We start from the raw sequence: 27,610 nt of genomic DNA on the forward strand, positions 1-27,610 counted from the left end.
TCTCCTCATGCACATTAGCTGCACAACAACTGCAGCCGCCCTCCTCCAGGGAACGAACTGTAAATTGTTCTCCGCTGGGCGGTTTGCCGATCTGCGAAGACGATCGACAACCCAGTCGTCATGTCAAATAATCCGGGCTAGTTATGTGTGATTTTCCGCTTCGAAAACTTTGTAACATCACTCGGTTCGGGTTAGCATGTCGGCTAGCTGTTACGCCTCTTGGTTTGTTTACATTCTTTGAAGCCGGGGAAGGGAAATGACATATGTCCGATTCAGGTGTCATAAAATATCGTTCGGGAGGTGCGACAGTAAAGGTGAAGTCGACAGTTTTGACCATAATGGAGTAATTTTGCCATGTCGTCCTGAATAAGTGCATTTTTATTATTTCATATTCCATTTAGCACAAGACTGTTATTTGTCATGACCATACCATTTATTTAGCAATTGGGGAAAATACTTGGATAAAAAGAATATCCTGTAAAAATATTGAAGTAAAGAGACAGTAACAATGACATTTTGCAGCTCTGTTCGTCGCGTTTTCCTTGTTGTGAATAGTTCCCCCTCGACGGGCTGACTGGTCCTTCTCAAGCCATTTATTTAGCTATTGGAGAAAAATACTTGGATAAAAAGAATATCCTGTAAAAATATTGGAGTAGGGAGACTGAAACAATGACATTTTGCGGTTCTCTTCGTCGCGTTTTCCTCGTTCTGAAGAATTCCCCCTCAATGGGCTGAATAGTAAAACCGATGAGCCCAGTCACCCGCTGACGTCATCCACCTGTTGGGGACGCTAGAGCCCTATAATGGTAGGCGTGGCTAACCGGCAGATTAAAAGACTAATTTCTCGTCATCTGCGCTTTGCTAAATTGTTGTATATAGTCGAATCGTCGCAAAATATGATTCTAATTCACATAATAATGCTATTTAAGACTTCCCCCCCCCCTGTCGTATGCTCTTTAAAGCTCATTGAAAGAGTGTCAAAATTGTACAAAAAAGTAACAAGAGCAAAGGGTGGATACTTTGAAAAAAGTAAAATATAAAACCTGTTTTCAGTTATTTCACTGTTTTTGCGAAGTACATAATCCCACATGTTCATTCATAGTTTTGATATATTCAGTGAGAATTTACAATGTAAATGGTCATGAAAATATAGAAAACGCACAAATGATGAGGTGTGTCCATCAACATGTGTTGCCCCCCCACAAATGTCAAACTCCGCCTATGGTGACAAACTGTAACTATAAAATGTACAAAAAAATGGTTACAAACTGTAGAAGTGCTCTCGTTACCTGTAGGCTTTGCTTCGAGTTGAATAGCGCTGTGCTGTAATTCCAAGTGGTTCCTTGAATTAATTGTGGAGTTTTTAGCGGTCCACAGTGTTTTTGAGCCAGCGCAAAGATTGCAATGCACCGAGATATTTTTGTCATCTTTACTGCACCAAAATGTGAAATAATGGCTGTATTTCCAGTGAGCTAATGCAGCCTTTTGTGGTATCTCACATGCCTCTTTCTTTGACTGTTCTTGTTCTGATGAGGGGCCTAGGCTAAGTCGTTATGGCCGGAGACTTTTAGCACTCACGGCATGGTAATACACGTGACCTGTTTATTTTTGTCTCCGATGGGAAAACGTACTCCCAAACTCGAAAGTAACATTTTCTATTCAAAATGGTCTTCTATAGTATTCTTCATTCTACATACATTATGAGGCAATCACAAAATAGTAACACACAGACACTAAGGAAACTAACTTTAATTTAACTAACTTTTAACTGGAGTTAATCCCATATACTTCAGATTACTGGTTTGGAAAAATTAACGCGTTAGATTGCTCGTTACTGAAAGAAAGTAATCAGATTACAGTAACGCATTACTAAGTAACAACACTGCTGAAAGACGAGTAAAATTTTGAAAATTTAAAATGTTTTGCCTGTGAAATTAAAGGGGATTTTTGGGCACAACCGTGAATATTAGGGGTGAAATCGAAAGATCGCTAGAGTCGTATGAATTTTTGGAATGTGTCCAAGTTGGAACAGTATGAATTGGTTAATTTTATATGTTATCCTTACAATGAGATTAAAATTTCTCTAATTTCTAACAGTTTTTGGCCAGGGTGGGGGAGGGTTACTCTTTGTCTCTCTTTTCTAAGCACAACATGACTTGAATATTGATTGACAAGCCAGGCATTATGTAATATTCTAAGTGAATAATCATGACGGCTAAAGAGTAAAAAGTAAAAAGTAGAGTAAAAAAAAAAAAAACATTTGATTTTTTTTCCCCCCCAAATGTATGGCAAGTGACTTTAAAAGTTTATCCTGAAAATGTTTTCTTCCCTCCCCTGGAATGCCCTTTATTGAGGCAAGTACAAATGTGAGCAACGATAGAAATGAAAGACCGAAAAGCGCTTTGACCTTCCAGTAAAGGAGTGCGATCAATATTTTGCTGCCTGATTGTGAAAAGCTTAATTTATCCTGCTTATTGGAAGCTGTCAGGGAAACACCAAGTGCTTTTTTGGTTGAGAAACAATTCCGAATGCCAGCTGCAGTCAGCAAAGTAATGCGGTTGGAGTACTAGACTGCTACAGGTACATCACGCAGCTGCTTTATTCTCCAGTGACCTGGTTAAATCAGATTGGATCATCAGGTCGGCACACTGATCTTTCCCCATTACTGGATGTTGGAGTTTAAATTTATTATTGTGAGAGCATTACACAATGTGAACAGAGACAGCATATTACTGTACTAAACAATTTTTAATAGAAAATTGATTCAGTTTAAATTGAATTGGACTTCTAGCGCTGTCAATGGCAACCAATGATTTAACATATATACAGTGATCCCTCATTTTCGCGGTGAATGGGACCCGCCCCTCGTAAAATCTGCAAAGTATAGGCGGAGCTTATTTACATTTTCGAGTGTGTTCAATGTATTTATTCGCATTTAACACCATTGTAAAGAGATACATATAAGACATGTTTTTCCCCCTTTTTTTCTCCAAAGTATAACTTCAAAAAAAAAAAAAAAAACCCGTATATTTTAATAAATGGTTTTTAGGCACTAAAAATCTAATAATTATGACATAAATGAGATACAGTATATAAAATACATAATATAAAATGATTTCTAAGTGTTACAAATTAAATAAATTGATAAATTATACATTAAAACAATGAAAATTTTCAATCGAGTTAATTACAGCTTAAAAATAAATTAATCGCAATTCAAACCATCGATAAAATATGCCATATTTTTCTGTAAATTATTGTTGGAATGGAAAGATAATACACAAAACAGATCTATACATTCCACATACGGTACTTAAGTACTGTATTTGTTTATTATAACAATAAATCAACAAGATGGCATTAACATTATTAACATTCTTTTAAAGCGATCCATGGATAGAAAGACTTGTAGTTCTTAAAAGATAAATGTTAGTACAAGTTATAGAAATTTTATATTAAAACCCCTCTTAATGTTTTCGTTTTAATAAAATTTGTAAAATTTTCATTCAAAAAATAAATTAGTAGCTCGCCATTGTTGATGTCAATAATTACACAGTGTTCATGGTGCTGAAACCCATAAAATCAGTCGCACCCAAGTGCCAGCAGAAGGCGACTAAACACCAAAAAACACAAGTAACAAGTGGACATGACACTGTGCTGTCATTTTAATCTGTTTGAACGGGGCGTGTGCGTTAAATGCGTCAAATATTTTAACGTGATTAATTTAAAAAAATAGTTATCACCCGTTAACGCGATAATTATGACAGTCCTACTAACTATATACATGCATATATCTTTTTTTTTTTTTTTTTTGAATGGACAAAAAAATCCGTGATGGACTTAGACCGCGAAGTCTAAAGCGCGATACCGCGAGGGATCACTGTACTACTATTCTAGTGGAAAATTTTGGTCTTCTGAAAATTTTGGCAAAAACCTGATGGTTCCTTTATTAAAGAGATACAGCTTTTTAAAACGATATATCGATGCCTGGCGTGAGTTTATCGATAACCCATTGAGATACAAAGCATTAAGATTGAAGAGAAAAAAGTCGAGCCAAAGATAGTTGACTTTCTCTTTTTGCAGGTTTTTCTAATTCCATTAAATGAACGCAAGACGATGACACTCAATTCAGGAGCAAGGAGCAAAAATAAAGCAGTAATATTTAAGAACAGAAAAAAAATGCTGTTAGAAAGTCCGTTGGTCAATGAAAAAAAAAAAAAATCAATCAATCATTGATGATGGAATAACAGAAAAAGGCTCCTGCTTTGAACGACAGAAGGGTTTAGTTTATATTATTCCTATGCAAATGAGCATGTTTATCCTAGTCTCTGGGGCTGAATCATGAAATCATGCACGTTGGAGAAATATATAGTGTAAACAATTAATTCCTATGTTTCAGCAATAATATCTTTGAGGCGGATCGTTCAAATATTTTCAAAAAGGAGAACTGGCACTTTGCATACAAGCTTGTAACAGAACAGAAGACTGTAAAAGAAAAGCAATGAATGAATTCAGTGGTATGAAAAAGTATCTGAACCTTATGGAATTTCTCACATTTTTGCATAAAATTGCCATCAAATGCGATCTTTGTCAAATCACATGGATGTAAAAACAGTGTCTGCTTTAACTAAAACCACTCAAACATTTATAGGTTTTCATATTTTAATGAGGATAGCATGCAAACAATGACAGAAGGGGGAAAAATAAGTGAACCATCCGCCTAAGGAGACTTAAAGAGCAGTCGAAACCAATATTTACCAAACAATGCAAGTCAGGTGTGTGCCTAATCACTGATGAATTGTTTAACGCTGCCCTGCCCACTATAAAACACACACCTGGTAAGAATTGTCTTGATGAAAAGCATTGTCTGATGTGCATCATGGCTCGGTCAAAAGAGCTGTCTGAAGACCTGCGATCATGGATTGTTGATTTTGTATAAAGCTTGAAACAATACAAAACCATCTCTAAAAGTCTGGATGTTCATGAAAGGACAGTCAGAGAAGTTGTCTACAAATGGAGAGAGTTTGGCACTGTTGCTTCTCTCCCAAGGAGTGGCCGTCAACCAAAGATGACGCCAAGCGTTCAGCGCAGAATACTCAGAGAGGTAAAAAAGATCCCTAGAGGGTCTGCTAAAGACTTACAGAATCACTGGCACAGTCCGATATCTCCGTGCACACATCAACTATATGTAAAACTATGTCTAAGAATGGTGCTCATGGAAGGACTCCACGAAGGAAGCCACTGCTGTCTAAAAAAAAAATATTATTGCTTGTTTAACGTTTGCAAAAAGGCACTTGGGCACTCCACAGAAGATTTGGCAAAATATGTGGACTGATGAAACCAAAGTTGAATTATTTGGGAGTAAGACACAACGTCATGTGTGGAGGAAAAATGTAACAACTCGCCAACATCAACACCTCGTCCTCATCATGAAGAATGGCTGAGGGAGCATCATTATTTGGGGCTGTTTTGCTGCCTCGGGACAACTTACAATTAAATAATGGAAGAATGAATTCAAAAGTTCATCAGGATGTTTTGCAGGAAAAACTGAGGCCTTCTGTCAGACACTTGAAGCTAAAAAGAGGATGGATGCTGCAACAAGACAATGATCTAAAACACAGAAGTAAATCAACTTCAGAATGGTTTTAGAAGGACAATATACACGTTCTGGAGTGGCCAAGTCAAAGTCCAGACTTGAACCCCATTGAGATGATGTGGCATTACCTCAAGACATCGATTCATGTCAGACATCCCAGGAGTCTGACTGAACTACAGCAGTTTTGCAGAGAAGAATGGGCCAAGATTAGTCCTGATCGATGTGCCGATCTGCAGCTACAGGAAGCGTCTGGTTGAAATTATAACTGAAAAGGCGGAGGAAGGGCACAAAATATGAACTGTTCTGTCATTGTTTGCATACTATTCTCATTAACTCATTCACTCCCAGCCATTTTCACCGGAGCAAGGCCCTTCGCTCCCGGCCATTTTACTGGATTTTGACTGATTTTGCACGGCCCACAAAAAATTCTGTTCTATTGCTATATAAACATGGAACCCACCAAAAGAAAGATTAGACTCTCTTCTTTCAGCAGAAAAAAAACTAAGTTCATACGTTATTTCATTCTTTAGAAATCAGCATTAGAAAATAGCTTAGTTTGAGCATTTTTCCAATTTCTGATGAAAAAACGGAGAAAATTAGCTTTTTGTAAACGCAAAAATTTCAAACATAATTTTGACTTTAACACGGCTATTTTTTGCTTCAGTAACATCCCAAACATCTGAATAATGTTTTCCTTTTACAAAATAACATGAACAACCAGCCAAATAGAGCTTTTCATAGCAAAGTAACAATTTATTCACACTTACCTAACTGAGAGATGACGTTTGGTGGCTGCGAAAGCGGTTAAACTTTTCCCTCATTGCCGACTGTCTCGTAAAGATGGATTTTTTTTTAAGTCTTTTTTTGTGGTGACCACTGTGTCGTTCACCAGGGGAACTTATGTTCCTGGGGGGGAACTGGTTTGGCCGTGCGCGTTTCCGTGCAGGACCCTCGAGCGTGCGGTGGACGTGAGCAGCAAGCTGCAGAGGGGCTCTGCTAGCTTCCCTAATAAAGTTGTACTGTTTGAATTGAGTTGTGGGCTCTTAACAAATGCGCTACTGCCCTCCAGTGGCCAGTTTTATTGCTTTAAAATGGGTTTTGAGGCTTGTTTTTTGTTTTGGCGATAGATCGAAAGCTCTAGATGCTTCTTGTACAAAAAAACGCAAAAGATGTATAAATACGTAATCGGGACACTGAAGCATTTGGAAATAGAACGTATTTATACGGTTCCGGGAGCAAATGAGTTAATATATGAAAACCTATACATGTTTGGGTGGTTTTAGTTAAAGCAGACACCGTTTTTTCATCTATGTGATTTTGACAAAGATCAGATCACATTTGATGGTGATTATATGCAGAAATGGGAGAAATTCCAAAAGATTCAGATACTTTTTCATACCACTGTATGTATAATTATACATATATTGATTTATTGTCACACTCCTAGCAACTGTGGTGAACTCTAAGTGAAAGTCACCTCCTTCAAGTGGCTTATATCACAAATAGACATGTGCCGATTACCGGTTTCAAGGTATACCGTGATATGAAATCGTCAAGGTTTCAAAACCGCAAAAATTTTCCGTCATACCGCCTCTAAGGTATTAGCTGTTTTTTATGTCCCAAAAATGCATGGAGAAATCCCTCGCTTGCCTCTGTAAGGCTCAGCCCTCCACCACCGGTTGTTGCCATACTTTGCATACACTATGGCTTGAGGAGGTGAAACTCCTGAACTATTTCCCCCATTGAAGAAAACGAAATCGCTGGTGTTTGAATACTTCAGCTACAGAAAAGTTAGACGGCCGCGGCTTAGTGGAGGAGAGCCAAGCGACATGTAAAACATGTTGGCGGAGGGTGGCTGCCGAGGAGGCAATACCACCAATATGATTTCGCATTTACACAAAATTAAAGGTTAGTAAACCCTGTTATGAACGTTTCCCACCAGCTACGAGAGTTAACTCCAGCGTAGTTAGTGTGTCTAGCGGTGGTAAAATTAGGTGTTTTCTCTCTGGCAACTGTCTGTGTTGAGAAAGAGAGTGTGGGTATAATGTAAACATGATACGAGTAATACACACATGCTTTTTATGGAAAATAATTCAATTATTTTTGTTCTGATGGTCATCATGTTTAGCTGCTGCTGCTGGTTTAGGCTCACCTAAAGGACCGCATTTATTTTAATTTTATTTAGAATATTTTATAAAATTAATTTTAACTTGACATTATACTTATGTTCCAATTAATAATATGTTTTGAAAAATAAAAATCATGTTAAATGAATAGATATCCCAAAGTAAAACATTTTAGAGCAGTAATTAATAATAAAATAGAGCTGCAATACCGTGATACCGTAAAACCATGATACTTTGGTTTAAGGTTATACTGTCAGAATATCATACCGACACATGCTTAGTCACAAATAATTTGTATTTCTGGCATCAATTGGTCAAAGTTTTGCAAAACAATCAAAAGAATGCAAGTCTGTTCTGAAAATGTATCTGAGTTTCACATGAATGTTTTATGTAAATTAGGAATAACAAAGGCTCGGTGGCTGGCAAGGTGCCCAGAGTAGGACTGAGATCAGAGGTGGAGGGCACGCCAGCCGGTGTACCATCAGTCACATTATTCAAGAACATACTGGATTCTATCTTCCCAATCAACACGTGCTTGTATGTTATAAATTCCGTTTCATGCACATACTGTAGTTGCCATTTGAAGCAGTACAGTACTTTCTTTTTTGTTGTTTGTTGTTGCTGAAAAAGCAGAAATGTGTGCGCTCTTCATATCTGTTATGGCATATTTATATAAAGAGATTTTGTTTGTTTTGCCCAAGGGTCATTTCATCGCATGGTGTGCAGATCTATTTTTGCAATACTGTGTGTGTTTTGGTAAAGGATTTGGCAGAAGTGGTACTCCAAAAGAGCAATTGCCTTGAAGCAGTATGTGCACACAGCTCTTCATTTCCCTCCTTACCTCCATGCCTCCCGCAACATTCGCTTTGTGTATTCCAATCTGCGATAGGACTGGGATGAGTGGGCGTTTTGATACGTGTGTTGTATCATATCAGTAAGGGGGTGGTGTGACCAAAGAGTAGGATATTGTGTGGGAGTCAAGTACCATTGAGGTGCACATGACTGTGTATGCATGTGTGTGATGAAGCGAGATCAAGAAAATGATTTGTTTTAACGATATTCTCGAATCACTGTTGGGTTGGAATAGGGGTGTGACATTAAGTCGATATGGTGGTTAAGGGTGTTAAAAAATATAGATTCTGAGATATATCGCGATATTACATCACGCAATTCTTGTATCGATTCAAAATCAGTCCGTCTCGATCGTCACACGTGTGTTTCTGGTGGAAATAAACAATACAGTGGCTGCACTTCTTCTCCCGTCCACTAGTTGGCAGCACCCAGCTGCATTGTCTTGTCTTCAGCTGAAGTAACAAAAATATCTCGCGAGAGTTATCCCGGGTGGCATCTTTACACTATAGTCTCACGGGATTTGGTACCGCGGAGCGAAAGTTTCAATATGTCTAAGATAGAGATATGTGATGCACCCTTAGAAGTTTGAAAATTGGCCTCATTCTGACTTTTACTGCAAAAACGGTGGCATTGAGTGTTACAAGGGCCACACCAATATGCAAGCTGTGCATTGCAAAAGAAATCCTGCTCAAATACCAAAGGTATTTAAGTAAGTTTGGACTAGCAGGTTTGCACTAAAATAAGAAAATGTTATAATGAAAGCCAGTTGTTGTTTCAACATAAAACAAAAACATGTTTACTTGAGTGCTGGATGAGGTTTCAAGAATAAATCGATATGAATGTACTTTTATGTTCATTCTGATTTGATTTGATCAAATATCGCAACCGACGCTACGCCGCGCCAGCGCCAGTCCCGGCACTGGGACCCCCCACCCGAGCGCACCCAATCACATCCAGCCGCACGTGAGCCCCACCAAACACGCGACAGCCACGCAGACGAGCGGAGACATCGCACAGGCGCCAACCCAGGGCCACGGCCCCCACTCAGCCAGTCTGGGGAGGGGGCCAGCAAAGGAGCCATCGTCAACCCCCGGGATCCAGAGCGGTCCAACGGGCCACCCACGCTCCCATCAACAGGCCCTCAGGGATGGGAAGAGGGGACGTACCACTAACCCCTCGCGAAAATAAAGTCAACACGTAGAATAAAGAAGAAAAAATGTACCTTGTGTAGCCCAAAAGTATCGGCGTAAGAGTAGTGTTTCTTCTTCACAAATCTACTCAAGTAAAAGTAAAAAGTATTGTGTGGTAAAACTACTCTAAGTTTTTTCTCAAAATGTTACTCATGTAAATGTCACGGAGTAAAAGTGAACCGTTACTACCCACATCTGAACATTAAAAACAATGGTGTTTCTTCAGTTTTTTTTTTTTTTTTGCCGTGCTTCACATGAAGAAGTCACTTTAAAAACTTAGATCCGATTTGGGCGGGCTTGAGGGATTTTTTTGTGAAATCATGTGACTGCCTGGCTCTGTTTGATCAAAGAAATGTAGTTAAATGTCTCTGGTCTTATTGGATTGGTGAAACAGTAATGTGACAGAGCTTGACGCACAAACCACTCTGTACAAAACAAATAGATGCACAAGCAATCATAGATTTATTCAACAATAAAATAGCAATCCGAGTGTTCTTTAACATAAGACAAAAGGATTCTTCGGGACAAATATGTGTTCATTATAACTAGTCTGACAAGTACAATTTCCCCAAAAAGCAAATGTCAAACTACTGCCAACCTCTGAGTATGAATTTATTTTTAGCCAACTTGCCTCGTCAAGCATGCCAGTAGATCTGACATTGATCAGTTTGATGGTGATGGCAAGCAAGTGCTGTGCATCGAGGCTTTCATTTGTTTCTGCACTGGTGAGTGTTGTCAACCCCTCCACATGTTTGTTAAAAAAAAATCTTTTTTTTTTTTTTGTAACTTAAAAAGAGTTATTTGTTATCAATAGAAAACGAAACAAAAAATGATCACTGATAATGTACTGCATGCCTCTGATAGCAGACATCAGGTAAAGTCATTTTGTCGCATACTGCAGCTGAGGTGGAGTTGATGTACATGCTTTATTACATTGAAGCCATGTGTAAGAAGCACTTCTGCAGAGTGGCTCACAATGGCTCAATGGTGCTGGATTGACAATAAGAGAGTGTGGGTGGTAATAAGACAGAACTCTCTGCACAGTGTAAGCCATTTAATAAATGAAATACATAGCAGATTTATCAGCTTTGGGACACGTGAATACCATTGCTGCACTTGTCAGGTCTCCTGCTTAAGCATTTTATAACCAGGAATATCCAAAGAATTGCCCATTGGCTATTTTGCGACCTGCCACCGATTTGTATGTAGCCTCCAGCATTACTAATTATAGAATTTGTCAGAACATATGAACAATTTTTTAAATAAGTGTTTCTGTGAGGGGGGTGTCAGTGTGAAAATAATGCGTTGGGAAAAAATGAAGGGGTCACAACACCTATGACCCATTGGTGTGGCAGCCCTATTTTATCCTGGATTCTTTGAAAAAAAAATTATTTTAATTTTATTTTTATCCCTTAAGTCATAAAAACTGACAGTATCCCAGTACCGTGGCAAATGTGGTTGCTGTATGCTTTCTTCAATTTTTTTTTTTTTTTTTTTTGGGACTACAAGAATTCCAATATCTTTAGTGCTGCAACCTCAAACTATCCAGTGTAAACAGAAGCAGCACAGTAGTATACATATTTTGGCTCAAATGCAAATATATCCACTTTTTTACTAATATTTGAATTTTATATTTAAGAGTGATGTATATTAATAATCAATTAATATTGATATTGGAACAATTTGTGATTTCTATTTCGAATTGTCTTGCATGTATTACTCACTACGGTTGGTATGTGGAGCCAATATTGAGTGGCATTGGGTCCATCTTGAGGTGAATTGGTGGTACTACTATGGCATATGGAAATACATCAATGTAGAAAGTCGGTGCAATTTGGGTGCCATCTGCTGCCCAAAATGTGCATAGTGGGAACAGGTCTTTTTAAGGTGATAATGACCATAGACAAGTAAAATGTCACTAGAAAGTTTTATGTCGTTTTAGTGATGTACATCATCATGTTGTACGCGCTATGTACATAATACAAAACAAACTGCTGGCTCTGTAAATTACAGGCATGAAAATCTCTCACCTTTCGGCAAAATTCGCCGTTTTGAAGTCAAAAAGGGTGACATACGTGAATTGTGTAGATCCGAGGAGAAATATTTTAAGGGGGGGAGTGGGGAGATTTTTTAAAATGTTGAACGCTTGGTATGCAAGTGGGGAAAGTGGCACAAAGCCAAAAAAGCGCACCAGAGTGGCTAAAACATTGACCTATTTCAACGAAACAAAAGTCGGTTCACTGTTGTCCTGTCTCTTCAATGCCAAACTTTGCTGCACGTCGGCCGTGAACGAACACCTAAAGCACCGTCACCCAGTTTGTAAGTCCATCTAACTAACTAACGACATGTTTTATTGACGTTGCTAAGCCTGTCGCGATATGCAATGAGTCCATTTATCGCACGGTAAATAAAAATGAAGGCGGTAATTTTCACAGCTGCGTTCTATCGTCACGTGCATACATTTGTGCGTGCGTGTACACGTGCGTTTCGATGGCATATGAGACTCAAGTTCCTTTCACAAAAGTTTATTGGTTATCAGCACACCGTAGAATTAAAGTTCAAACATACAAAATAAGGTAATATGTACGTATATTAAAACACTGTAAACGTTGAGGCTAATGGGGAAAAAAGACAACTTACTCTAGCCTGCTATAAAACATTGGCAGTCTTCTCCAAAACACAAACCTGCGGTTAAAAGGTGACACTTCAAACACAAAAAAATCGCTGGTTAACAGGATTTGCAAACGAAAAAAAGATTACAGACACCACATGCAATGACAAAAAGAGTTTTTTTGCGTAAAGCTAACTGAGCAGTTTAGCGAACGTACTTCCGGTAAACATTTCAAAATAAAAGCACGTCATGTTCGTAATATAAATAACGATTTCTGGAGTTAATCCTACATACAGTGCTTCAGAATTCAGATTCAGATGCTACACTAAGAATAGTTTTAAAATGACACCCTTTATGAAAAATCTGATTGACAATGATTATAATACTATTATATATTGTGGTATACTATAATATTAATGCTAGATATTTTTTTAAAAAATCGTTTTGAATCATGTTGGAAAGGCGAAGTCAGTGTTCTGAATCTGTTTACATTCCATTGTTTTGCACTAGTTAATGCTATCAGCATTTGACCTCATTGTTTATTTGAGATTTATTGTTGTTATTTACGTGTTTATTGGTACTTTTATAAGAATTTGAGTGTTCCAAAATGTTTTTATGAATTAATAAGCATCATCAAAAATTTCATTGCTAAATTAGTGAAGAAAAAAAAATGGGAAAAAAAATATTAGATTAGTCGACTAATCGTAAAAATAATCGGCTGACTAACCGGGAGAAAATTAGTCGTTTGGGACAGCCCTAGTTGTACAGTGTACCGGAACATATTTCCTCCACACCTTTCTCACCTTTTTAACCCCTGACCCATTTTCATGCCTGAAAGTCAAGTTGAAGAATGTCTTGGTGGCTTTTATAGCCTTTCATTTATCTGTAGGTGCCCCTTTGAGGAAAAGTTGTGGACATTCTTAAGATAGAAATGTATTCATATGAGCTGCCTAAATCAATAGGGGTTAAACAAAAATGACAGATTTGATGAGGCCCTCCCCCTACCAATTATTCTGTGCCATACAAATAACGCTCTCGTTTTTTTTCCCCCCACACAGTGTGCTGTTTTGTGGTGCACAAACGTTGCCATGAGTTTGTCACTTTCTCCTGCCCAGGAGCTGATAAAGGTCCAGCTTCAGATGTGAGTATGAATCACAAATTTGTGTGAGTGTGAATTTGCACGCATAGGGCAAACATAACATAAAATGCATCTGTTTCGGTGCTCAGCTAAAAATGTGGACATTTGTTGATATCTTGAGAAACAATTTTTCTATGCATTTTGACCTTCATAAAACATAAAATAAAAAAAAAACACATGAGGATGTGCAGCCCCGATAATGGTCCATACCCCTTAACTCTTTCATTGCCATCACTAGTAGACCAATCTGTTTGAACTGGGAAGGTAGCAGCGATTGAACACTCCCAGCCCTCCTATTTCAAATGGATCGGACGTAAATGCCTTAAATGTCAGCCAATGAGGTAAACACATAGAATATACCAAACCACGATTCAGATTAAAGAAAATTTAAATTTAAAATAAATAGAGCAACTTGTGACAGTGATGGGGTTCAACTTCCTTGCTTTGAGAAGGGCATTGTCCTAAGTTTCCAAGTCTTCAGAGGCACAGCACTATTTAAAAATTATGCCAACCGTATGTGAGTAATGCTTGCAAGACAATTGAAAATACATAACACATGTAGTCCACACAGAACACAGACAACATAATTCGTTCCCCTATCAATATTAATTTATTATTAATGGTATTATGTACAGTAGAGATTGACCGATATGGGTTTTTCAGGGCCGATACCGATTATTTGTAGTTAGCAGGGCCAATAACCGATTTTTGGAGCCATTATTCATTTGCAGTAAAAGTGTAAAAATCTGAAAATGGAAACACTGAAATTCATTGAAATGATTAAAGCATGTTTATTGAATCACACAAATAGAAAATATTAGCTCCAGAAGTGTCTGAATTTCCTAGACTCAGAAACATCTCCGATCAAGTTCAATTAAAGGTTAAATAATTAGCTCTCTGAATTTTTTTCCATAGAAAAGAAAGCAATGATGGCCTTGCCTAAGTATCCCTGAGCAACATACTAAACACCACGTTGTTCCTGGTGCTGCATCACCAGGAAGTAGATGAGGATATTACTGTAGTGTGAAGCACTTTGAAGGCCTTAAAAAGGTGCAAAGGCGAAATACAAGTTTAACTCCATTTACCATTACCATTTAACCAATCAGAGGACGAGGTGAATACTAGTGCAGGACACAGTAGGCATCTGAACTAAAAAAACCCATTTTTAAATAGATTTTTTTTTCATATCAGCCGGCCAGATTAAAAAAAAAAAAAAAAAAAAAAAAGAAAAGAAAAGGAAAAAAAAGCCGATACTGATATATGTCAAATTTCCTAATATCGGCACCAATAATTGGTTCTCTCCAGTATTATGTAGAGTTGTACGATATCTCGATATTTTCCAACCCGAAAAAATCCAATATGCGGTGGTAGACTTGATTAATTATGGGTAACTGAATAGTGATGTCCCACCAGATGCTTTAATAATGATAAATGTAACAACTTCAAGGTTTTCCAAATAAACATTCTGTGAAAAATAACAATTTTAAGTAATAGAAAAAGTGCCTTTATTGCACCACCATATTTGTTGTTGAAATTAAATTAGTGCTAACATCAATTTTTTGGGATCAAATACAAAGTGCTAATAAGGCACTTATTCTGCCCTCAATGTGTGTGTAGGTGCACAAATCGACAGATAGCGAACAAATCAGGAGAGTAGGGATGGGAATCGAAATCCGATTCCAATTCGGAACCGGTTCCAAGTGTTTCGAGGCCTCGACATCACAATGAAAAAGCCTTAACGATCCCTTTAACGATTCCTAAAGACGCGTATTGCGTCGTGACGTGTCTTGTTGTCCAGACGCATCAAACTAGCATGGCGCCAAGAACCACTCGCTCCAAAGTTGGACTACACTTCACCAGGAAAGAGTGTGAAAATGAAAGGTTACGACGGGTAAGCACGAGGATTGCAGCCATAAACATAACAATGACAGCACGTAGGTTCAAACGCTCGAAAGTGTGTCTTCACTTCACGAGGAAAAATTACAACAAAGCGACTTGCAGTCATTGCAAGGTGGAGATAACTGCATCGGGAGGGAATAGACTGCACTGTCCTCACCGAGACAGCGATACAGCTAGCTAAACTCCGAAATGACGATACAGAAGACGTTGGGAAATGTGCTTACTTTATTCAACCATCACTTGAAGAGTGAAACTAAAAATAGAAATGAAACAAATCAATTTCGTCCCCAATAACAAACAGGTTTGCATCAATGTAAATCAGCGATGATTAGCTGCTAATAACAGTATGGTTAGCATTCGTTCGCTAGCATTAGCACATCGTTCAAACTACTACACAACTGGATTTAAGTGTCCGATCGCGAGTGGAAACACAACAACAACAACACAAAAGATTATACATACAGGCGTTGCCTCTGTAGATATTAACATTAACAAAGAACGTAGGCTCATAGAAGTGTTTCCCTCTCTCACTTTGCTCGTTCACTCGCTTGGATGCAGCATTTCTTCGGGTGCCCAAACTGCGGCCCGCGGCCCAAATACGGCCCGCCTCCACATTTGGTCCGGCCATTTTGGAATTTTTTTTTTCTCAATCGTGTTATTTATTTCCTGGCCTTTTTCCTTGAAGAATTCAGAGAGGGTTATTTGGTTATTATCTATTTAATTAATAATGTTTTTATTATTAATTATTATTATTATCATTATTATTATTATTATTATTATCATTATAAAGAATCCAGAAAGGGTTATTTGATTGTGGCTTTCTGAAAAACAATATTTTTTTACATTTATGCACTTCTGCAATCGTCACACTTTTTCTGTTACAAACTGACCCCGGCCCCTCATCAGAGAAGGGAAAAGTTATGTGGCCCTCACAGGAAAACGTTTGGGGACCCCTGCTTTAACACATATTGCCAAAGGCAGAACAAAAACCTATCTGCCAATATATACCAATATTTTTTATTTCTATTAGATAAATGTTTCAGTAAAATGTGTAACATTTTATTTGCCACTTATTGCCACAGTTAACATTGAGGCTTTGGGCCTCTTTTGATCTTGTTGTGAGTTTGTAAGGTTGTGAGTTCTGATTAAACAAACTCGATGGCAATCAAAACGTTTGTTGTTCTTTTTCCCCAAATTAGAATCGATAAGAGAATCGATAAAGAATCGAATCGTTAAGCAATATCGATAATGGAATCGGAATCGTAAAAATCCTATCAATTCCCATCCCTACAGGAGAGAGCTCCTATTTCCGACTCCCAGTTTTGATTAGTGTATGAGTTGCACAGAGCAAATCTCACTTAGAAATATCAAATGGCCTGAATGTGAAATTGTTTCATTAGTTCAGAATGTGGACAGATATTACGCAAAGGTTATGAGGCATCTTGGAAGCGCCGTTCAATCAGTCATAATAATTCATTCTTGCTTTGTAATGGAAGTTCATTGTTCCGTTATCGTACTAAATCAAACCAGCTGGCATAATAGATTCTTAATTATGGCCTTCTCCCGCTCTTACAGGAAGTGCTGTTAAGCGTTACTTTTATCATAAACTCAGCTTTGAAAGGCCTGACAGGTAGCCTCATTTCTTTGGTTTCTATTCTTAAATTACAGACTCTTTAATTTGTGCATCCAATGGGAACACTATGGCGTTCCCTTCCTTATCTTCTCAGAGCGCTTTCATCATGTCAACTTCTTCCTTTCAAGAACCTAAGGGCCTTTTAAGTTTCATGCCCTCTCTTCCCTCAAAAAGACTCTTCAGTGTGACAAGTACACTTAGTCGCCCCCAGAGAAAATGCTGAAATGTGTTCATTATTTGGTTCATTGTTTTTTGTTTTTTTTTTAATGCTGTGTACAACTGATTGGCGTTCGCATTGTCTTAGATGTTTTAAACTATGATAGAACTGCCAATCAACAAGTATAAATCACCTACTTCTTTGTTCATCAGACCTTTGTATAATGCTTATATCAGAGACTCTCCCTTCTCTGAGTAGCTCTCATCCAATCCACCTATTCTCCGCCTCAACCTATTCTATTTTAAATGCCACACCACCCCAGAGGGTGGTGGGCTGCTCTTAATTACGGTGCCTTACCACCCCCACCATGTCATTTTCTTAATGAGTTTGTGGACTTATGACCTCAGTTCCAATGCAGCAGGAATCTAGGTTAGCTTGCATTTGTTCTTGATGCTACTTCAAATAGACAGTAAGAGACAGGTAGTTTGCAACAATGACTATGCAAGGAATAAGGATGGTCAAACAAGGAGTTATCCATTAAGTTAAAAGTTCTAAAGAAGTAAAAAATCATGTCTTATTTCTGCAATATTAGTTAGCGTAATTTCCGAAAAACACAAATGAGAATGGGGGAAAAAAATTAAATCATTATCATTTCACACAAAACTCCAAAAATGGGCCGGACAAAAGTGTTGGCACCCTTTGAAAAAACATGTGATGCTTATCTAATTTTTTTAAATTAATAGCACCTCTTACTTTCCTGTGGCACATAACAGGTAGTGGCAATAACTAAATCACACTTGCAACCAGTTACAATGGATTAATGTTGATTCAACCTCTGTCTGTGTCCTTGAGTGTACCACATTGAGCATGGAGAAAAGAAAGAACAAAGAACTGTCTGAGGACTCGAGAAGCAAAATTGTGAGGAAGCATGGGTAATCTTAAGGCTCCAAGTCCATCTCCAAAGACCTGAATGTTCCTGTGTCTACCGTGCGCAGTGTCATCAAAAAGTGTAAAGCCCATGGCATTGTGGCTAAACTCCCTAGATGTGGACGGAAAAGAAAAATTGATGAGAGATTTCAATGAAAGATCGAAAGAACCTCGACTAACATCCAAACAAGTTCAAGCTGTCCTGCAGTCCAAGGGTACAACAGTGCAACCTGCACTATCCGTCAGCGTCTGAAGAAAAGGGACTCTATGGTAGGATACCCAGGAAGACCCCACTTCTGACCCAGAGACATAAAAGTGCCAGGCTGGAGTTTGCCAAAACTTACATGAGAAAGCCAAAAACGTTTTGGAAGAATGTTCTCTGGTCAGATGAGACAAAAGTAAAGCTTTTTGGGAAAAGGCATCAACATAGAGTTTTCAGGGGAAAAAAAGCAGGCCTTCAAAGAAAAGAACACGGTCCCCACAGTCAAACATGGCGGAGGTTCCCTGATGTTTTGGGGTTGCTTTGCTCCCTCTGGCACTGGACTGCTTGACCGTGTGCTTGGCGCTATGAAGTCTGAAGACTACCAACAAATTTTGTAGCATAATGTAGGGCCCAGTGTGAGAAAGCTGGGTCTCCCTCAGAGGTCATGGGTCTTCTAGCAGGACAATGACCAAAACACACTTCAGAAGCACTAGAAAATGGTTTGAGAGAAATCAGTGGAGACTTCTAAAGTGGCCAGCAATGAGTCCAAACCTGAATCCCATATAACACCTGTGGAGAGATCTGAAAATAGCAGTTTGGAGAGGGCCCCTTTCAAATCTCAGAGACCTGGAGCAGTTGTCCAAGGAAGAACGGTCTAAAATTCCAGCAGAGCATTGTAAGAAACTCATTGATGGATACCGGAAGCAGTTGTTCGCAGTTATTTTGTCTAAAGGTTTTGCTACCAAGTATTAGGCTGAGGGTGCCAATACTTCTGTCGACCCATTTTTTAAAAGTTTTTTTTAAGTAAAATGATAATGATTTTTTTTTTCGTTCTCTTTTGTGTTTTTTTCATTGCAAGCAAAATAAATGAAGATATTACTACCAAAGCATTTGCATTTGCAATAATTTTCTGGGAGGAATGGAGAATTATCTGACAGAATTGCTAGGGTGCCAATACTTTGGCCAGCAGTGTACTTTTATTTGAATGCTTCTCATGAGAAAGTCTTAATTTATACTTATATATAAAAGGAAATTTGTCTGTGTATGTGTGTGTGTATGCGTAGTCTTCCTGATTCTGTGGGGTGGACAGGTGTTTATATGCAGCTTAAACAGGTCAAAAGTCACTCAAAACCACCTCCCTTTCACTTGTTCATTGGACTTTTTAAAGGCGACTAACAGGTCTTTTAGTTTGAGGCTCACCATTCTCGCTACAGGTGTTCAAAAATACTTATTTGCAGCAGTATAATACAAATGAATTGTTAAAAAAATTATACACTGTGATTTCTTGATTTTTTTTTTTCTTCTTAAGATTATCTCTCACAGTGGACAAGCACCTACCATGAAAATTTCAAACCCGCCGATCATTTCTAAATGGGAGAATTTGCAAAATCGCAGGTTGTTCAAATACTTTTTTTTAAACTGTATAACATGGCCCATATTTGATAGATTTTTTTCGTTATCACAAAGCACTCATTAGGTATGTTGAGAATGAGAACTCGTATCTGAATCTTAAATCTCTATTATTGCTTAGGAATGCCTGACAACCCATCAAATATGAAGTTAAACAACTGAGTTAGCCTCGCACTGAGCCAGTGAGTGGCTTGGAGAGCATATGGGACTGACACAGGAGTCATCCCTCAAACCAAGCGAAATTTATCAAGGCAAATAATAGGAGGGTTAAAACATGTATGTGTCAGAGTTCATGAGGCTGAGGTTTTTCAGCGTGGTAAGTGTTTTTCAAGGACAATGCTTAATGTAGCAATTGAAGATCTACTTTGTGTCGTCAGTTGCGTCGACACCCACTTTAAGGCATGAAGTCCCTTCCCCATCTCATTTTCCGCCATCTTACAATGATATACTGTATGTTTAAAAGAAGAAGCCAATTATAGATCTGGGTTAATAGAATACTTGTCCTTCGGGACAAGCTGAGGGATGAGATGAAGCTCTAATGAAACCTACATTCCAAGTCATCAGCTAAGGGTACTAAAGGATGTGGGCTTGCTCAGTTTGCAGATGTTGTGACAAAGTAAAAAGAAATGCCAACTAAGTCTATTGTATGCTGTATATTTAACCCATCTTTTCCCACCTTAGTGGCAAAAACAACGTTATTATTACACACAGTTTTAAGGCTTCCAGTCAGGTGCGCTGCCAATGAGGTCTGTGCTCAACTGTGTAGATTTGCTGGATCTCTTAATCTGAATTTGGCTGGCAAATGGTCATAATTGATTAATTGATGCTTAAAAATTTGGTCAATTGTATGGAACTGATTGTGCGTCAACTGTGTTTTGAAGCAATCATGGTAAATAAGAGGGCTCTAGTTTAGCAATCAGAGAGGCTTTACATTCGTTCATAAGATAAGAAAAAACAACAGGAAATTTGCAACAGAAAGCTGCTGTACATCCACACCAAAGTGTGTTTTGCCCCAAAAATAATGAAAGGCAGAGCATAGACGATGGAAGAAGACAAAGTGTGTGGGTGGTACTGTAGCACTCATTAGTGAATAGTGACTGTTGCATTGTGTGCATATGTTATGAGCTGACTTCATGCTTAGAGACTCAGCTGCACGGCATATGGAAAGAGTCCATTTGCTGAAGTCACTTAAACCCAACTAAAATATTAAAAAGCTGCATCCTTATGAGTATATAACGCACCAACTGTTTGGATTAAAGATGTCCCAATTGCATATTTTTGTGGGCGAGTCCAAGTCATCTGATTTGAATGTCGAAACCGAGTCCTGATCCGATACTGGAAATTTTTTTTTTTTTTTTTTTTTTTTTTTTTTTTTTACTATTATGTATTATTTTTTTTATTCGGACAAAAGTTCCAAACATTTTACAGTGTTGTTTTTAGCAGCCCTTTTAATTTTTGCCTATCTTTTGGACTAAAATATTTTTAGTCATATTTTACTCATTTCAAAATTTTAGTCTTCGTCTAATTTTGGTCAACATTTACTCAAAATATTTTTGGCTGTAAAATTCAAATTCAAACTTTGAGTCCAAAAATAAAGATTTCCATCAATTTCAAATGAACATAGACCAAGGGTCTGGAACCTTTTTGGCTGAGAGAGCCATGAACACCACATATTTTTAAATGTAATTCTGTGAGAGCCATACAATATGTTTATAACTAAAAATACAAGTAATGTGTGCATTTTATGTCATTTCAACACGGTTAAAGTACAATAAGTCTCTGAATTCTTTTTAATAACATTGTTATGCTTTTGCTAATCAATGATGAGTATTTCTTACCATTAATGCGACTTCTGGTGCTACATGGTTTTACTGATGGCTTTGTAGTCTGGTTGATACTTGGTAGGGTTAAGCTTCATGCTGGCGTTGAGAAACTTAGGATGCGTCTCTTTTCATGTTCACGATACAAGTTTATCCATCGGTAGATTTTTTTCCTTTAGCGAAATCAGTGAAGGACTTGAATAAATCCTCCCCTCTTGTTGTCCCTTTCATAGTCTAAACCTTGCAATCACGCTGAACTGGGATAAGTTGCTTACGTCTGTTGACTCATCCGTTTATTTACATATGTCCTGCTGAAAAGTATGCTACTCCTTGTCTTTTTTACTTTTTGCCATCTTCTCAAAGGGGTTTCTAACAACGCAGAAAACGAAACTGAAAACGAGGGAAGTTTACATCCTGATCTGACGCACATGCGCACATCGGCCGCTATTTTCGACAGCAAAATACGGCAACCCCACTTGAACAGTGTCTCTCCCTCATCTGCGTTGCCTATGCGACACAACGACATGTACAGTGGGGCAAATAAGTATTTAGTCAACCACTAATTGTGCAAGTTCTCCCACTTGAAAATATTAGAGAGGCCTGTAATTGTCAACATGGTTCAACCTCAACCATGGGAGACAGAATGTGGAAAAAAAAAAAACAGAAAATCACATTGTTTGATTTTTAAATAATTTATTTGCAAATCATGGTGGAAAGGGTTGGTATTTGGTCAATATCAAAAGTTCATCTCAATACTTTGTTATGTACCCTTTGTTGGCAATAACAGAGGCCAAACATTTTCTGTAACTCTTCACAAGCTTTTCTCACACTGTTGCTGGTATTTTGGCCCATTCCTCCATGCAGATCCCCTCTACAGCAGTGATGTTTTGGGATTGTCGTCGGGCAACACGGACTTTCAACTCCCTCCGCAGATTTTCTATGGGGTTTAGACCTGGAGACTGGCTGGGCCACTCCAGGACCTTGAAATGCTTCTTACGAAGCCACTCCTTTGTTGCCCTGGCTGTGTGTTTGGGATCATTGTCATGCTGAAAGACCCAGCCACGTCTCATCTTCAATGCCCTTGCTGATGGAAGGAGATTTTCACTCAAGATCTCTCGATACATGGCCCCATTCATTCTTTCCTTTACACAGATCAGTCGTCCTGGTCCCTTTGCGGAAAAACAGCCCCAAAGCATGATGTTTCCATCCCTATGCTTCACAGTGGGTATGGTGTTCTTCGGATGCAATTCAGTATTCTTTCTTCTCCAAACACGAGAAACTGTGTTTCTACCAAAACGTTCTATTTTGGTTTCATCTGACCATAACACATTCTCCCAGTCCTCTTCTGGATCATCGAAATGCTCTCTAGCGAACCGCAGACAGGCCTGGACGTGTACTTTCTTCAGCAGGTGGACACGTCTGGCAGTGCAGGATTTGAGTCCCTGGCGGTGCATTGTGTTACTGAGCCTTTGTTACTGTGGTCCCAGCTCTCTGTAGGTCATTCACTTCGTCCCCCCGTGTGGTTCTGGGATTTTTGCTCCCCGTTCTTGTTATCATTTTGATGCCACAGGGTGAGGAGGGAGTTGAAAGTCCATGTTGCCCAACGACAGCCCCAAAACATCACTGCTCTAGAGGAGATCTGCTTGGAGGAATGGGCCAAAATACCAGTAACAGTTTGTGAAAAGCTTGTAAAGAGTTACATAAAACGTTTGGCCTCCGTTATTGCCAACAAAGGGTACATAACAAAGTATTTAGATGAACTTTTGGTATAGACCAAATACTTATTTTCCACCATGATTTGCAAATTAAATTCTTTAAAAATCAAACAATGTGATTTTCTGTTTTTTTTTTTCCACATTCTGTCTATCATGGTTGAGGTTTAGCCATGTTGACAATTAGAGGCCTCTCTAATATTTTCAAGTGGGAGAACTTGCACAATTAGTGGTTGACTAAATACTTATCTGCCCCACTGTATGTTTGCCACTTTCCCACTAAAATTACTGCAAACAGGCTTTCTAGTCGCCGGTGACCGTTGCTGTTTCGCACAAAATGCAAAGGAATATAACAAAACTTTTTTTTTTTTTTTTTAAATAAGTAAAGATTCGTCTGCGAGCCAGATGCAGCCGTCAAAAGAGCCAGATCTGGCTCACGAGCCATAGGTTCCCAACCCTTATCATAGACAGACGAGCACATATTGTAGGATCTAAATGGACAGTTTCAATTTCCACCACAGGTTATTAATAGGGTTGATACCTGGACTATTTGCAGGCCATGAATTCACTGGATGAGTCTTTCTCTAAGAAATGCTTTAACAGTTTTAGCTCTGTGGCATGAAAAACATGGTCCACAGAAAGGCTCCGACCTGCAAGGATGATCTGGCAACTGCAATAAAAGAGAGTTGGCACCAAATTGATGAAGAATACTCATCACGTCCATGTCAGAGACTGCAAGCTGTCATAAAAGCCAGAGGTGGTGCAACTAAATACTAGAGATGTGTTTTGATTGTTATTTCTTTGTTTGTTTCTCATGATTCCATATTTTTTTCTCAGAATGGAGTGATTACATATATATTTCCCTGCACTTGCTCTATAAAAGTAACATTTACTGACCACCACAATGTTTTTTATTCATTTCTTTAGTGTTTCTGAATGCTAAAGAGTTGCACTTTTGAACTAATTCATTATTTTTTCAACCTTTTTAATTGATCTATTTGTTCTACATGATAAAATGTCTGAGTGAGTGCTCGTCCGAGACTGGTAATTCCAAACTTTTTGCTAGGGGTTGTATACTAAAGGCTTTTAAGCCTTAATAGGGCAAGTCACTGTACATAGGTTCGAGGTCATTAAGCTGTAATCATATTTTTATACATAAGGCACCCTGGATAATTGTATTGAAAAACACTGTATGCACCGAGATTGTGTATTTACACATGTTCATTTCAATTAATGCACTTTGACCTCTTGTCAACTGTGAACATCATACAGTATCATAAGCATTTGTTGTATAACGTACGTATATTCTGTTCAATATTGTCCCTGCTATGGCTGCATGTACCAACAAAACAGCAGTAACAGGTAGAAAAAAACTGGAGGTGCAGTCGTCCCTGAGAATAGATGAGAATCATCACAGACAAAAATACGCACAGATGCGCATCTACACCCACGCAGAGGAAATCACAGGCACCAGCGCAATCATTTAGGCATGACAAGAAGCACATACACATTTGTGAAAAAGCTTTGTGGAAGCTGCGTATTATTGTGGTTGCAGCCATCTAATTTAAACACATTGTTTTTGCAATTCTGTAGCATGGGAAGAAATCAATTTGTGTTGTTTTTTTCTGGCTCATGACTTCCGAAAAACTGAAATATACTACCTAAGCATACTGTGACTGTCCCTTGAACCATGTTTTGCACTGAAGATTCATCTTTGCGTCCTTAGGTCATATAGCAATAGTAGATAGCGACATCTGCTGCATAATAGGAAGACCTGTTGGCAAGTTAGAGATGAATATTTGTACACTATTTGAAATATTGGAATTTCCTCACTGACTCTGTTCACACATTTATGATATGTTCTAAGGGATTATGCAGACCATTTATCTTTGTTTAAATACATATAAATTTGCAGTTCATAACAGGCAATACATTCGCTGTCTTCACTGTCAACTGCTAAAAGCCATATTAGATTAGATGCAGGTGTGGATACGCATGATTTGCAGGTGTCTTGCACACACGCGCATATACACCCCCCCAGACAGAAATAGAATGTCTGCCCGAGTCGTGCATGAGTAAGTTTTTTTTATTTTTATTTTTTAACAGGAAATAAAACCCAATTTCTCAGTGCTTCAGATCATTTTTGAATTTTTTTATGTATGTTAGATTTGAAGCTAGGTTTATGTACACTTAGCTTGGCTAAAAAAGAACACGCAGGAAGTCGATGTAGCTTTTGTGGAGGTTGGTAGCTGCTCCCCCAGTTGCTGCAATAGCACCTCTTTTTCAGGGGCAAACAATAGGATGGGAGGGGCAGGAAAGCAACATCGAACATGGAATAGAATACAGAGACTACATGGGGGCCACATGGCCCAGGACAAAGGAAAGGCTGACTCGAAAGAAGTTATCCTATCAGGTGACTAACGATAATGAGGAAAGCATAAATGTTAACTATACACAACAACTCTAACATTGTACTAATCAGTTGAAGTATAGGTCACAATTTTATCATGGAACATTTGCTATTGCCATCATTTAAAATTTATAGAATTTTGGTCAAATGGTTGACACAAGCCTGGCAAGCCAGTCTGACTTAAGCCATTTAATAGGGGGTTGGCAGTGAATTTTACAGCAACGTGTTCCCTTGACGCAGACCTTCGAACGCTCAATGACGACGTAGGGTCTACACCGTCGCTCTGCCGTCAACGCAACGCAGAAGCATAAATCGGACTTAGGTGCCATTTATATGGTGAAGCTCCAAGGATACGAATCATTTCATGCTTGCATTTATATGGTTCCGTCTCCATTCGAACGATGTCGCAATTTCATGTGAAAACGATGTAGTAGTCATGCCAGGCCCTAAGGGGCAGTGCAGTTTTACAAGGCGACAGCCAGTGATGAGTGATGCACTTCCTTCACAACAACATCCTCAGTCGAGAAGACAACATACATCCAATGGCGTCCTGGCGTTTTTTTTCTTTTGCTTCAAAAGGCACAAAAATGCGAACATTAACTATATTTAAATTAAAAAATATTACAAAAACAGTCAATTAAAGCTGACGTTACACCATTTTTGCTGTTTTGAATGTTTGCTAGCAGCGACTGCGCATGCCCAAAGTAACGTGTGTGAGTGCTAATGTCATCGGAGCAAGAGCGTTCCATTAATATGGTTGCGGAGCAATCGCCGCAATCGAAACATTTCGCTTTGGGGGCCAGAGTCAAAAGTCTTCACCTTCCGTTTTCGCCGTCACCATGTAAAGGTGTTGCGGTGTCACCATCTAAACGGCGCCTATGATAGGTGGCAATTAAGGCCGTGTTTACGCGTAGCAGGGTATTTGGCAAAAAGAAGGACTTTTTCTATAGTTTGACCTATCATTCACACGCACATTCAAACGAGGGTTCTCAATAACTGCGTCCAAAGTAAAGATTCTGCGTTTGTGGCGCCACCATGTGAACACTGACAACCGAAGATTTAACTGTGGAAACGTCACTGACTGCGAAACATTTAGTCCCTACGTCACATATGAGACCAATGTTTACATTTGGAGTAAATTACATGGGTGCGTTTTGCTTTCATTTATTTACAAACTCTTGCAGTGCTTCATTTTAAAGAATACAGGTGAAGGATGGGGGTATTATGGACAATTATTTTTCGCGCATTGTGCTGAATGGACTTAAAAATGAATAAATGTGGTTGGCTATGGAAGCTTTTTTTCTTCAACTGTCCAATGCGACTCAGACTGTCTGTTATAGTCAATTTGTAGTTGATGATGAACGATACCTTTTTGCAGGAAAAATCTAAGAGTACATCGTGTTGTGAACAGTCCTTGTTTATGAAATGAGAAAAAAAAACAAACGCTAAAAGTCCAAGTTATGTCTTCTTTTGACTCTGAGTCAGAGCGTATGTGCAAAATTCTCTCGGTCTTTGAACAAGCCTTAACATTATACAAGCAGTAGCGGGACGCTGCAGAAAGTGCAGCCGATTCCCCTACAGCAACCTCTTCGTCAAATATATACGGAATATCAGAAATGCCCACTTCGCGTGCTGTGATTTGTCAGTCCAGATTGGACCGGAGTGCGTCTTTTTGTGACGATTATGATATTGTGATTGATTTTTCACATAATAATTAATGAACGTCAACATTTGTCTGTCTGCAGGATCCAAGGGCGAAGCACAAGTTTAAGATCCACACTTACTCCAGTCCGACATTCTGTGACCATTGTGGTTCTCTGCTGTATGGTCTTATTCACCAAGGCATGAGATGTGACCGTAAGTACTAAAACTCTCAGTATCGGCTCTTATTGGGTTTGGTTATGTCGGAAAACTGTCTTACACAATG

The 27,610-nt window shown here is 38.6% G+C and overlaps 1 protein-coding gene across 2 annotated transcripts in view; it reads left to right on the top strand.

The window, feature by feature from the left end:
• Positions 1 to 27,610, top strand: part of prkcbb (protein kinase C, beta b) — a 261,728-nt gene that overhangs the window by 74,233 nt on the left and 159,885 nt on the right. For both annotated transcript variants that reach the window (XM_057860710.1, XM_057860709.1), the window contains exons 3-4: positions 13,434 to 13,516; positions 27,429 to 27,540. In XM_057860710.1, coding sequence (XP_057716693.1) covers positions 13,434 to 13,516; positions 27,429 to 27,540 — 195 coding nt within the window. The remainder of the gene's footprint in view (positions 1 to 13,433; positions 13,517 to 27,428; positions 27,541 to 27,610) is intronic.

The sequence above is a fragment of the Corythoichthys intestinalis genome, chromosome 16 (assembly GCF_030265065.1).
Source record: "Corythoichthys intestinalis isolate RoL2023-P3 chromosome 16, ASM3026506v1, whole genome shotgun sequence".
Lineage (NCBI taxonomy): Eukaryota > Metazoa > Chordata > Actinopteri > Syngnathiformes > Syngnathidae > Corythoichthys > Corythoichthys intestinalis.